This window comes from Perna viridis, chromosome 9 (genome assembly GCF_037379345.1).
Source record: "Perna viridis isolate PV_CMFRI_1.1 ecotype Kerala chromosome 9, ASM3737934v1, whole genome shotgun sequence".
NCBI lineage: Eukaryota > Metazoa > Mollusca > Bivalvia > Mytilida > Mytilidae > Perna > Perna viridis.
Genome location: NC_142453.1, coordinates 24295036 through 24309791, shown reverse-complemented (window position 1 = coordinate 24309791; position 14756 = coordinate 24295036). Strand labels below are relative to the sequence as shown.

The window sequence follows — 14756 nt, the reverse complement described above, 5'->3', positions numbered from 1 at the left end:
TTTCAGAGCTAACTCCAACAAAAGCATTGGAATGCCTATGGTCAGACTTGAATTGATTTTGGGGGTAAAGACTTGAACTATTCAGAAATAGGGGCCAGAAACATGTATTTTCTTAATGTCCAGACAGTAACTTGACTATCAGTGAATTAAACTTTTTGTAATTGTATTACAAGGTGCCATAACACAAAAGGAACACTGGGATTGATTTTGGGGTTGTGACTTGAGCCAAGTAAGGGGCCAGAAAAAAAAACTATAATTTTTTTTCTGAATTCTTGACCATGGCTTGTTTATTTCTGGTCCGATTTTGAAATTTCCTTGTAGTAGTCTCAATTAGATTTCAGAATCTTTTACGGTTTGAAATTGTAAGGGGCCAAAAGGACCACCTGCAAAAAAAAAACTTTTTATTTTTGGTGTGACTTTGAAGATTTTAAAATATTGTGCAATATTGTATCCAAATGAGTTGTTCTGTCCATAATGAACTTTTGATACATGTACACATAAAATTTTTTTCAAACATTGATTTTTTAATAATTAACATATCACATGGTACAGAATATTAACAAATGCAACATAACAAAAGTCTCTGTCATTACTTTTTCTTCCCCTTAGGAGAACCTCTAGCTCCTTTCCCAGATTTAGTTCCTCCTTCATTTTCTTCCAGCTTTTTATTGAGAGAGTCTTCTGTACTCTTAATCTGTTCTTCCACCGAAGTTTTCATTTTCTTGATTTCCTCTGCCAAGTAAGACTGAATCATGGTCCGTAACTCCTTTCTAGCCTGTGATTCTTCTGTAGATTTAGAAATATGTTCATATTATTATTCAGTCAAGAATTTAGATATGATTGATCTATGTTAATGATTTACTAAAAATTATGTGGTCACATTGTAAGGTCAAATATTGCTCTTTCAGTGTCAGTGGATGAGATCATAAGCTTTCTTCTTTGTTTGTGCTAATCTTGTTACCTCTCAAGACATACCAAAATAATCGCTTTTGAAAATGGGAAGAAAAACAGCATGGACTATTCCTAATGTTATTTTGTTTGGGATTATTTCAATCGCGTAGGGTGAACCAATCAATGTTGATAATGTCAAAGCCCTATACAAAATAACCTGGTTAGTTCAAAAGTAACCAGGCACGGATCCTTTCTCATTAGATTTTAAGACAAAATTAGATGAGAATAAAAAAGTTAACTTTGAATTGTCTCATTACTATGAAACTTGGCAAGATTGAAGAACTTGTCAAATTTAGGCAGATGTTTGTTTCCCTTGATTATTAAAAAATGTCCAGGTTTAGAGTATCATTTTACAGATTAAAGTACAATATATATATATATATACCTGGTTCAGGTGTTTTCTGTTTTTCAGTAGTTGCCTCCCCTTCTGCCTGTTCTTGTCCTGGTTCAATTATGACCTCTTCTTGTGGAGCACTTTCATCAGCTATAAAAATAGACAAAGCTTATGAAAATGTAATTTTCAATGTAGCTTTAACACACTTACTGTTTCTATCTACATTTAAACATATTGAATGTTGAAATATTACATTACAGGTGATCGAAAATCATGTCCTCAATTCACTTTTGTACATCAAGTTGATTCTCCATTCAATCAATAAGAACAGGCACTGCTATAGCTAAAAGATGATTTGATGATAGTAAAATTTTCACTACATTCATGTGGTACACTGCATCATTTTTCAATATGCCTATTAAGTTCAACACAAAATTTTAAATTGAAATTATTTCGATGATGGTGAAATTGCAAAATTACAAATCCTTGGACTCTTCATAAAATCTTTAGCTACTTTCACTGACCACTAACAAACTACTTTTCATATTGGGAGTTTGGGATGAAAAAAAAGGGAATCCAAACTGGGATGCACTAAATAAATAAAATAATTACAGAAAGCAAGTATTTATTTGTGAAAAAGGTATATATGAGAAAAAATGGTAGTACAACTAATAATAGTTATTTGTTAAGATCACAAGTACCACTTAAGTAATGCTAGAGGTAGATTTTAAGAAGGTGCTAGAATTCCAACCTTATTTGTTATTTAAGAGTTAACTCCCCAACCATTACAAGCATTTTGCAATGTGGATGAATATTTTTACATATAAAAGAAGAATTGTTTTCAAAGCAATGCAAAAAGAAATAACCCTGAAATTAAAATTCTATCTAGCTGACATTCCTAACTAATATCATGCTTGTTTCAGTGTTTCTTAGTTGGTTGACTAACTTCCAAACATGACATTAACAACTATTAAGCAAATATTTTTACTCAGTAGTGGACATCTTCATGTAAATCTTTTTAACAAACACTTTTTTCTTTCTTCTTTAGTAATATTTGTTTTTAAACGAAATAAGTTAAAGCATACAGATATTTATGGTTTTTTTTGTAAATTTACCCATAAGTCACTTTAAATATAATCTGCTAAATATAAGCTTTGTATGTTACAAGTTGGGTATGAAAGCTGTATCCCCTACTGAAGTTTAAAAAAATCTTAGCAATTTGTAACATTAAATACATGTAACATTAAGTTAGTAAATAATAAATAATAAACCTTTATTAAAAAAACATGAATATAATAACAGAAAAGGTTTTCCTATAAAAATATTTTACATGAAATTAAGCAACTTTGATGTTCAACCACAGCTTAAATATAATTACTAAATGCTCAAGACTGTATATGAAGACAATAACAGTGCTTGACAAAACACTGAGTTAGGCTGTGCTGAGCATTGTCAATGGTTTGAGCAAAATTCTTATATCAGAGTTTTTGTCAAGTCAGTACTCTGTGATTGTCTTCATACTGCAACAAGACTTTGGAAGAAAAATGCAGTTTAATAAAAGAAAAACAATGTTTTCTTTTTAATCGAAGCAGACAACACCCTGACAACTTTAAACAATGTAACTTTTGACATGTCACAGCAGAAAGTTATATTCAGTCAGTGACATTAAATCACTTGTAAATATGCGGTAAATGTGTTTGACTGCACAAATAGAACAGTTGCAGTATAAATGCTGATGTACTACAAATGGAAAAGCAAAAATATAATCATTTCACTAATCTAAAGCAAAATATCTCAAAACTAGACATTCCTTTACCTGTATACAGAATAATATCAGCTTCATCATCAGCTAAAATCATTTCGTTCATTAATTTTACAATAACTTTGACAAATAATGGGTTACATGTTTATAGGGGTAAATTTCCTGTCTTAATATAAGTGAAAAGCAAAGTGATATTAACTTTGAAATTGTTGAATGATTAATTGTAGTTTTACATGATTTTTCAACACTGTATACTTCTATTCCCCATACTCAGTTAAAATCCCGACTTAAAAACATCATACATCGTTGTTTTTCCAAAAAAGATGGTACACCTAGATACAAATATATAGTGCTTGGTAGAGATTCCTCATAGTAAGAAATAATTCCAAATCATCTTCCAAATATACAGAGGAAGATGTTTACAAAATGCTGGAATTTTTAATTGACAACATATTTGTCCACTGTGGTGGATGTGTTTTTCAACAAACGGTCGGCATTCCAATGGGAACAAATTGTGCTCCTTTACTTGCTGACCTATTCCTTCACTCTTATGAGGCTGACTTTATAGCTGATCTGATCAGAAAGAAAGAATATCGTTTGGCTAGATCCTTCAATCTCAGTTTCTGCTATATAGATGACGTATTATCTTTAAACAATCCTAATTTCGGAGATTTGATACATCGCATCAACCCAAAAGAACTTGAGATAAAGGATACTACAGACACTGTGAAGTCGGCCTCATATCTTGACCTACACTTAGAAATCAGTGGTAAAGGAAAACTATTGACCAAACTTTACGACAAACGTGATGACTTTTCATTCAGAATTGTCAACTTTCCTTTCATCTGTGGCAACATCCCTTCAGCTCCTGCGTATGGAGTGTTCATATCACAACTCATACGTTATGCCAGAGCTTGCCAAAACTATGCAGACTTTTTGCATCGTGCTAGAGCTCTAACAAATAGGCTTCTGGAACAGGGTTATGTTGCTAAATGATTGAAGTCATCACTACAGAAGTTTTATGGTCGTTATCATGAACTCGTGGATCGTTATGGTGTATCCATCAGCACCATGAAAACTGATTTATTCAACGGTCATAGTTTTCCTTCCCTCGTTTGTCTACCCCGGACTTGATTTTTTATGAGCAACTCGGCGGGTGTTTCTAGAAAAGCAGAGGACGCTTACCCTACTGGTGCACCTGGTCCATGCTCCCAGTTTTTGGTGGAGTCCGAGTTGCTCATTTACTTTTGTTACTTTGTATGTATGATTTTAGTTACTTTGTGTTCTTTGTTGTGTATGTCTGTTTTCCATGTATGGTCTTTGTCCCTGGATTACATTCTTTTGATTACCGCTATAACCTTGGTTCCCTTGATTACTCTCTTACATCCTATGGCAACTATTTCATGTATACAAATGTATTATAGAATACAAAAAAGAACTGATAGTAGGACAAGAACATCTGAACCATCCAAAAACCCTGCTTTGTTCCTTAGCCATATCTTTCATGTACTAGCTCACAGAAGCAACAGTCAACAATTAAGGCGGTAGACCTACGGTAAGAGACATAAGTCATGAAATCAGTGATGTGTTTGTATCATATTCAATTTCACCAAAGCATATCAAGCTTTCGTTTGACACAGAATGAAATCAATCCAAGTTTCTTTGATGCTTACATAACACTGATATAAAATGCTGAATACAAATGTTCCAATGATTTTTAAGAGTTGTGTCCCTTACCCTAGGTCTACCTCCTTAAGAATGTCACCCAATTCAAAACCAAGTCAGCCAGTCATCACTCTATCTCCTATAAGCCACATGTCTGGTGGAGAAGCAGTGACTACCAGGTTTTAAGTCTTTGGACTTAGCCAGGGATTCAACCCAAAACCTCTGAAAGTGAGATAATCTGAGCATACTACAATGAGACCACTGATGTGGTTTATAAAATTGCAGTTATAATCAAGAAAATGGCTAAACAGTGACTGAAGATTTTTCTACAAATAATTCCATAAAAAATGTAACAGTTTAAAACTTCTTTTAACATACTCATTTTATATGAATAACACAAAAGGACAAATTCTAAGAGATTTTAAATGACACTAGCATCAAACATAATTTTGCACATATAAACCTTCTTCAATGAGCCAATACAACACATAGAACACCAGGCTTTCCTAAATTTAGTGTTATTTATTGATTTTAAAAATGTATGTTGCTTCAGGTTACAGTTTGAAAGGTATAACTCTTAAAGTGGATAAAAAAAATGTCTGATAATATGCACAACTGCATATTGGTTCAAAACTACCTAAAAAGTTTCATGCAATTTGGTTCAGTAGTTTCAGAGCAGATGTGCTTACAAAAGTGTGACAGACAGAACAAAAACAATGTCTCCTCACCAGAGTAGGGAAACATAAATTTTCAAATAACCAATGTGACAGAAACTTTATCCTGCTTCCATAGGGAGAAGTAGGAGTATTACAAGGTCTTCAGTAAAAAAAGGTTACAAGATTAAATATTGAACAGTCTAAAAGCTTACCTTCAGATGGCGGTGGAGTGACTGGTATACCAACATAGGATAAGGATAAATCAAGTCTCACCTGAAACAGTTTCATACAAGTTTTAAAGGTTCTTCTTTTCATTTTTTTCTAAGATAATTCAAGTTGAATGTGAAACACTACAATTTCATAAGATCTTAAATTTTAAAAATAATCTCCCCTAATGGATACAATTTGTGTAAAAAATAATAAATGATCAATTTGTCTGTCTGAGTCATTTATCGGCATTGAATTTAAAATGACTTTTGTAGAATTAATCAAGCACTTTTAACGAAAATAGTATAACTACGCTTTTCTTATCAGTAAGGTTATGATAACAAAGTCAATATTTTTCACAATTTATGGGCACAACCTGTTTCTTATAACTGTCAAAACAGAGAAGTTGTCTGCTTCTTTGTATAAATGTACATTTTATTGTCGTAATTATGTTGTAAATTATTCCTTCTTGAAGTTATATCCATGTGTGTAACCTCCACTGGCGGCTGGCGGGCAACTCACCACTGGCAAGTAAACAGTGCTATAATTATTAAGAACTTGCAACGATGCCCAGTTTAATGTATCCTATTCATTAAACATGTCTGCCAAACTGAGATCTCATGTCTAGTTTTAAATAGCGATAATAACATTGTAAATCAAGCTGGCTGTATAAATGATTTTTTTGGCAAGCTGAAATACAAAGTTACTGATTAGCAAAAAAACAATAAAGAAAGAGTTTTTACACATTTGCATATTCTTACCAAAGGTGTAAAGGCATATTTGTACATTTTGAAGTGTCTGAAGTAGGTATTGACTGCATACTCAGTTATCTTCCTTACTTCATCTGCATTGAACAACTCAATGCTGTGGGGAGGCCTCTGAAATGAAGAGAATATCTTGTTTATAACAATGTCAATAGTTCTACAAAACAGTAGTAAGAAAGAAATTGCCATTAAATGAATGGTTGATTGATCAGTGGTAGATAAAGGGGTACAGGGGGTTAGTACCCCTCTTTTCATTGGTAAATTTGTCATTTTCCAGTGCAAAAATTGACAAAAATGGTATATAATGTCCTTGCACACCTCCTTTTCAAAGTCTGGATCTGCCCTTGTTGATTGTGATTAACCATGGAAAGGAAAGTTATACCATTAATGTAACAGAGTACAGATACTGTAAATGTATTTATTCACAGTTGCTATTTCTCACTGATTCTGTCATATAAACATATTTATAAGTATTAGTTTTTGTGGTTTAGACAAACACCAACATAATTATAGTGTTAGCAATAATTATCAGGAGAACATGTACCATATTTTGCACTTATTCATTCATCATGAAAATGGCAATAATTAGTACTCGATGAAAATTAATACTTATAGATTAAATGAAACAAAACATCATCAAATTAATATGTTGTGTTAGTTCATATGTGTTTTCAAGTTGAACAGATATTCAGTTTAAGATTGTACTCTTCAGATACATAGAGTTGCACTGATTTCTGTTAAAAATTATTCAAACTAGCTGTTTTAAAGGAAAAAACAATGTAATAAAAAGAACTTACATTGACTGCATGACACAAAACCAGTTCTTTGAAGTAATTAAATGTCTGGTCTACATTTCCAAATGGTGTTTCTGAAATTACATGCACATAACATGGAGTTTGGTGAACTTTTAAGCCAAAAAAAAACATACTGTAAATTCAAAAATCATGGTTTGCATTAATCATTGCAAATTTGTTAATTCAGTTTTGATGAAGTCTATGTTATCAGAGATTGTATTGGAATGCAACTTATATAATGAAAGAATACTGCAAAAAACATAAAACATTCTAAAAGATCTTTGCAAACAAAAAACAAGTGAGCTTAGAAATGCATATCCAATTTTTAATTTCAGAGTCAGATTCAGAAAAAATATGTTCTTTTTTTCAGATCTGCTATGTCAATATTGAATGTTGAAATGATGTCAATAAAAAAGATGAAAAAATAAAATTGAAAAGCCAAACCTAATTTAATAATGATGTAACCATAAACAGACAAATATTTTTATGGCCTTATTATTTATACATACCAATACAGACTTCATGTGTCTTCTTTATAATAGAGAATAAAGTTGAAGTCTTTTCTCTATTAAAATTGTTATCCCTGGCAAACATGATAGTATAAAAGTACAAGTCCATAGTGATTCCAGTTTTGATGTTTGTTCTGAAATCATCTAAGTGAAATATGTCAGCCAAAACCCTGCAAAAATTAAACAGCATTAGCAGTACCAAGTACATATTGTACACAAAAACATTTTTAAAGTATAATGGACTTTAAATGTTTTAAAATAAACCTAACGTAAAATACCAAGTATATCGACTGCATTGTAGATTTATATGTACCTGCAAATGTTTTCATAGAAGATGCTTGCTTGGTCATAACAACCTTGTACATAACATATACTATGGGTTTCTTCCCAATAATACAGACATCGAATTCATATCATAGGTCACAGCCTTAATATTAGGAAAGATATGTGAGAAAGGGGGAATAAGCACCGGAGCTGTTTTCTGATTTGGCTGCTCAATGATCAGAAAACAATGCCGGACACTGAATCCCAAAAGGGATTAGAGGTCATTAGAGGTCACTGGTATTAAGCTTCATTTGGATTTTGGTTCATTCAAAGCTACAATACTACATATGCAAATTATTACATATACTTACTGTCTTATATGGTCAGAATTGAGGGACTCATTAATTCTGTCCACATCATCAACTGTTAGGTCAGACCTAAAATTTAAACAAATTGGCTATAGAGACATGTTTAGGGGCTCTTAAATTGTCTTTAGAAAACTAAGCACAAATAAAACTTCAAACTCAAATGTTATAATGCATCAAATAACTTTTATGAAAATACACAATTTTTTAATCTATGACAAAAGTTCATTGATTGTATGGCCAAATAAAATTATACCTTGGCTTCCTGTTAACCGACTGACTCATGCCTTGAGCCTTGGACCAACTTATTTTCAAGTTAACAAACATCAAAAAGTTCCACCAAACGACTCAATATTTTACGGATGGTAGTCAATTTTTTGGTTTCCACAAAGTCTGCTTTGTTAATATGATGTGTCTGAAGTTATTTTCTATGAAATTTGGGTAAAAATAAGGAAATCAAATCAAATCTTTACCTACCAACCCATGTAGCAGGAAACAGAGGTATAATTTTATTTGCCCTATATATTTTTTAGCCAGAAAGGCTATGTCAAAGTAATCTATAAAATAATAATTCATTTTCTTGGTCTACAGCAAATTATACTGAGTTTACTATATGCATAACCATTAAGAAGCAATAACTCAGGCCAAATTGATTTACTTTTACCTGGGTGTATTTAATACCACATATGACATTTCATACATCCTGTGTCAATTTTATCAAGCTTTGAAATTAAAACTATCCAATTTATGTACCTACTGATCTTTACATGATGTTTTAGTCTAAATATAAGTTTCTTTCCTTCACATTTTTGTAGGAAATACTGCATCAAGATAAATAAATTGACCGATCTAGTGCAAAATATTGATCTTTTGTCTTACAAAATTTTATTGCAAATACAAGTCTAAAAAAATTTTTTCACACGATTAGACCTTTGAAATCAGACGTGTATTATACACACCAAAATATGGTATATAGAATGATTGTGATTCAAAAGGCTTACCACACACAAACTTTTGCTCTGTGGTCTCTTGGCTGAAAAACAAATTAATTATTATTATTTCTCTAATTTAACCAGTTTAAGTTGATTTTATTATTTTAAATCTGAAATGCCTCCTTCAAAAGAATTATTTTCAATCTATTATTTTTATTTCATTTTGTAAGGTCAAGCGAAAAAGAAAATCACTCGATACATTTTAATGTTCCTTTCAATTACAAATTAAAGTATTTTAATTGGTTATCAACCAATGGTTTTTGTAGAGTTGCACCAACCAAATGAAACAATGCTTCATTCCCCTACTCCTAACTTCAGATTAGCTTTAGAATTTTGATACACTTAACTGTTAAGTTAACAATATTTGAGTTCAACGACAAGTTAAACATCCATGCAACAATATCAAAGGACATTATACCGGTCCGAGAGTATATCTTGCCATTTTCAAAACAGAAGTAATTCTCACCAATCTTCTCACCAAAACTTTATTCCTAAATGATAATTGTTGTATGATAGCTCAGCTTTGAGAGAAAAAATAACAGCAGTCTGTAGAAATTTCGTCTTAAAATTTGGAAATTAACTTTTTTACAGTAGAGGACAAAAAATCAGTTGGTTAGAATTACATGCCAGCAAGAACTACTTCTTGACCATAATATACCATTTGTCAAATAATGGCAATATACATTAAGTTTGTGTCACATTAATAGGTTTTTATATTCGAGTAAAAATCTTTTCACAATAATTATTCAAAATCACTTATTAAAAAAATTAGATACTACCACGACTCTTAAAAAGTTAACGGAATTAACAAGAATATTTCAGTTATCTTGTAAGCAATGCATTTGATTTAATTGTGATAAAGATAAGAAGGTGGGACGTCGGATTGCATGAATTTGGAATAAATATTTTAGAAAAGTTAACCTGAATGAGCTTTGGGATCTCTTGTCCCTGAATTTCTGGTTGTTCTAGCAGCATTTTATCTTGAAAGTTGCAGTGCACGAAAGAGTTGCTAAGGCGAAAATGTAAACTTCCGGTTTAAACAGTTTCCAAAACATACCGGATCACAATGTTTTAAATCCGGAAAATTTAACGTGCTAATGCAATGCACCACAAAATATAATTTCAGTAAGTAAGTAAGTAAGTAAGTAAGTAAATTTTATTTAAAGTCGGCAGATATATGTACAATATAACAAGCAACATGAGCTCAGTAGAGCTCTTTAACCGACTGATATTTTAAAACAAATAACAGGCATTCATAGACATGGTAAAAGACATACATTTACATGCATCACATAAAACATGAAATCAAATAAGCAATGCAAACACATGCACACATACACAATACACACATTGGGAACATAAAAACATAGCACAATCACATTGAGCACATATAAAAGCACATATAAAAGCAAAAGCATATCTTCAGGCATAAAATATTTAACACGGCAAAGCAGTAACAAATAGGTCTAACCAACAGGCAGCTCACTAGTTCTACCTGAAAAACAAGAACCTTTTTTCATTAAAACACCATGTAGAAATAAATTTTTTAAAATGTTCAAAAGATGTAATATTCCTTGCTTCATTTGGTAAGGAATTCCATATCGTGGCTGCCTGGTAGCTAAAGCTATTATTACCATACCTTGTTGTCCTTGGTCTTGGGACATCAGCTGTGAGCTTACATCTAAAATTATACAAGTTTGGTTTAAAAGATAAAATATTGTGCAGAAACTGAGGGCTGGATTTGTTTAGAAGTTTGTAAGTTTCTAATGTTATGGTTCTCAACCTCCTGATTTTTAAAGACGGTATAGCAGATTAAATTAAAAGGTTATCGTATGATGTGGGGTAATCGTCGAATATGAGACGAAGAGCTCTTTCTTGTATTTTCTCAATTTTCCTTGTGTTTTGTTCGGTACAGAAATGCCAAGTGAGAGGACAATAGCTAAGGTTCGAGAGAATGAATGAGTGATAAATGGTTAATTTTGATGTCTTGTTTAAGTGGTGTCCAATTCTTTTAAGTACATTTAGTTGTCTTGGGTGCTTTTTTACATATATTGGTTATGTGTGTATTAAAATTAAGTTTATAATCTATGGTAACGCCTAGTAGTTTTACTTCATCATCACAGTTAATTTGTGTTCCATTTAGATTAAATATAATATTATCATTGTGAGTTTTAGTGCCAATAGATATTGCCTGAAACTTTGCAGGGTTTGCTTGCATTTTGTTTGTTGAGAACCATGATATTAGATTATTACTGTCTTCTTATTTAATAACATTTGCCAAAATGAAGTCAGATTTAGAAAGAGTATTGTCGTCAGCATAATTATATAAGTCACAGTGGTTAACGAAAAGGAAAATATCATTTATAAATACGTTGAAAAGTACAGGGCCTAAAATGGAGCCTTGGGGGACGCCTTTAAAAATATTTAACACTTTACTTTTATTTTGACCAACTTTGACACACTGCTTACGGTGTGGGAGGTAACTGTTCATCAGACATATAGCAGATTCACTGAGACCATAATGTCTGAGTTTAAGCAAGAGCAGATCATGGGGTAAACAGTCAAAAGCCTTACTGAGGTCCATTAGTATGGCAGCAAGGTATCTATCACTATCCAGTGCTTTTTTCCAGTCCTCCAAGATGCGCAAAAGCGTTGACTGACAGCTATAGACTGACCGAAAAGCCGCTAGATAGGGGTCGAAAAATTTCTGAAAATGTTCTGATAATTGACTTTCTATAGCTGTCTCAAAACTTTTAGATAAAACTGGGAGAACACTAACCGGTCTATAATTACCTTTCAAGAGTAAAAATTTTATGTTTTCATTGTTTAAATGCAATTTGATAAGACTAATATTTCAAATTTGTTTCAGAAACTGGAGGAAATTGCTAAAGATGTTTTACTCGTGGAGAAGAATTAATAATATTTTAATACAAATTAGAAAAAGAGGAAAATTCTAGGATCTTTTGCCCTGCACACTTTAACGGTCAAACCAGTGGCGAATCCAGGACTTGGGCACCAAGGTGCGCGCCCTCATATTTACAGTATAAAAAAAAGGTTAAAATGATCGAAAAATACTGTTTACAGCGTGATGGTTATTCGTGTTCAAAGTTCGAAAGCTTTATTTAAAGTCGGAACATATAAAACATTTAAAACATTTCAACACAACCTCCTGTTTTTCAATTCATGTATCAGCCCCTGAAAACCATGAATCTCTATTACCCATATGAAATACTGAAATTGGTACGTTCAACTTTCTTCAATTTAGGCCATACACATTTAACATTTTGTTCCTACATATCTTCATCAAAATTATGTGCATATATATCCTGCAAAATTTTAAAGCTGTATCCCCATTTGGACGCACAAAAATGAAAATGCCTCTGACTTGAAGTCGTGGGACATAAACATATTCCATATCAAGAGAAATTTTCCTTTTTATTTTTTTATTATTCATTTATTCATTTATTTATTTATGTTGCTTTTCATATTTAATTAAAAAGTATTCAGTCAATTGGAATCCACAGTGTTATTTTCTCCCAAGAGACACATAGATGATGAGTTAAGTATGTCTTCCTCCACAATACTTTTACAAAGGATGTTTGACAACAAAACCACTACGACTTAGCATTTCATAACATATGAAAACCTCGTGTTTACATCATACAGATCCATTCACTGATACATACTGGGAAACACGGAAACAAAATGTACCCAGATGCAAACCTTTCTTGGCATTTGTACAATCATTTTTATTTGAAGTATGAAAATGGTACCCAACCAAATTCTCTACTATGTCTTAACTGATTTAAGATTAGATGAAGCAAAGTGTAACTTTCGAAGTGCAAAATTCTAGGAATATTAAACTCCGTAGCGACCACGCTCACTTTTATTTGCACTCATTCGAAAAACACTATTTCCAATACCAAAATAAAAAGTGGCACCTTAAACTGATTTCTGTGATAGTTCATTCACCAAAGTTTGAAAGAAACCCATTACAAAATATAAGTGCTATCCAGACAAGCCTAATCAATTAGCCTCCTCCTCTACAAAATGCTACTCCAATTTCTATGAAAATCTACAGCAACCAACCATCCACCTAAGTTTGAAGAAAATGGACACGCGACAAGCAGTTGTAATGGATGAAAGGGAGAAACACATCCCTTCCATTTTGTTGTGAGTGGTACACTGAATGACAATGTAGACACAAGTGAACGCATTTTTAAAAATCTTTCCAAAGGTTTCCTATATAATGCCATTAAATCATGTTTGTACATCTGTATTAATTCGATTCATGAGCCCGTTGCTTGACATCGAAACATTTTTTTTTTATTTAAGGAGGTAGACCTAGGGTAAGGGACATAACTCATTAAGTCAGTGATGTTTGTATTATATTCAGTTTCACCGAAGCCTCTCAAGCTTTCGTTTGAAGCAGAATAAAATGAATTAAAGTTAATTAGATGCTTACTTAAGATTGATGTAAGATGGTGAATACGAACGTTCCAATGATTTTTAAGAGTTGTGTCCCTTACCCTGGGTCTACCTCCTTAAACACTAGTAGGTCATCAGCTTATTGATTACTTAGAACTAGTTTGCTGAAGTTAAACTCAGTATATTGTTGCATTTTTTGTATCGCGATAGAACTGTTAACAAATAGGCTTCTGGAACAGGATTATGTTGCTACAAGACTGAAGTCATCACTACACAAGTTTTATGGTCGTCATCATAAACTCATGTATCATTATGGTGTATCTGAGCCATAAACTGATTTATTCAACAGGTCATATTTTTCCTTTCCTCGTCGGTCTACCCCAGACTTGACTTTTTATGAGCAACTCGGCGGGTGTTTCTAGGAAAGCAGGACGCTTTCTCTACCGGTGCACCTGGTACATGCTCCGTTTTCAGTGGAGTCCGAGTTGCTAATTTGCTTTCATTTCTTTGTATGTATTATTTTAGTTACTTTATGTTCTTTCTTAGTTATGTCTGTTTTCCATGTCTGGTCTTCGTCCCTACATTGCATTCTTTTTATTACCGCTATAACCTTGGTTCCCTTGATTACTCTTTAAGTACACGGTAGTTTGAATTATCATCACCTCTCTCATTAATTTTAGATAGTGTTCATTAGTTGTTCACTCAGTAAATTGTTGCAGTTTTTTCACAATACAGTTCCTCTACTTGTCTTTGGTATTTCATCATTTTCTGACGTCTATTCTTTACATTTATTCTCACTTAACTATAGTCAATAATGGTTTTGGAAACTTCAGGTATAAAGTGCCTTCTTGTTTATTTGTGGCATGATAGTTTTTTTTTCTATACTACATTATTACTCAAAAACAATTGGCTTATTGTGTAGATGCCTTTAAAAAAATACCTTTCAATGCTAAAGATGATTTTCGTTACCTCCCCTAGATCAAAGGCTTCTGCCAACCACGTCACCAGTATCATTCATATAAGTACTAAGCAGAACAATTAAAAAATTTCAGTTATCCATCAAAG

At 32.4% G+C, this 14756-nt stretch overlaps 1 protein-coding gene across 2 annotated transcripts; it reads right to left on the bottom strand.

Moving 5' to 3' along the window:
- Positions 1-503: 503 nt before the first annotated feature.
- On the bottom strand, positions 504-10291 carry LOC148607447 (cilia- and flagella-associated protein 119-like). Of its 2 annotated transcripts, XM_088546002.1 has the most exons (10): positions 10185-10291; positions 9273-9304; positions 8278-8343; positions 7643-7812; positions 7137-7207; positions 6337-6453; positions 5581-5641; positions 3102-3134; positions 1337-1435; positions 504-786 (listed from the first exon to the last, which is right to left on the bottom strand). In XM_088546002.1, the coding sequence occupies exons 1-10, from the start codon at positions 10236-10238 to the stop codon at positions 590-592; spliced, it is 900 nt and encodes a 299-aa protein (XP_088402128.1). In that variant the 5' UTR covers positions 10239-10291; the 3' UTR covers positions 504-589. The 2 variants fall into 2 exon arrangements, with proteins under 2 accessions (XP_088402128.1, XP_088402129.1); XM_088546003.1 differs by lacking the exon at positions 3102-3134.
- Between the last annotated feature and the right edge of the window lie 4465 nt (positions 10292-14756).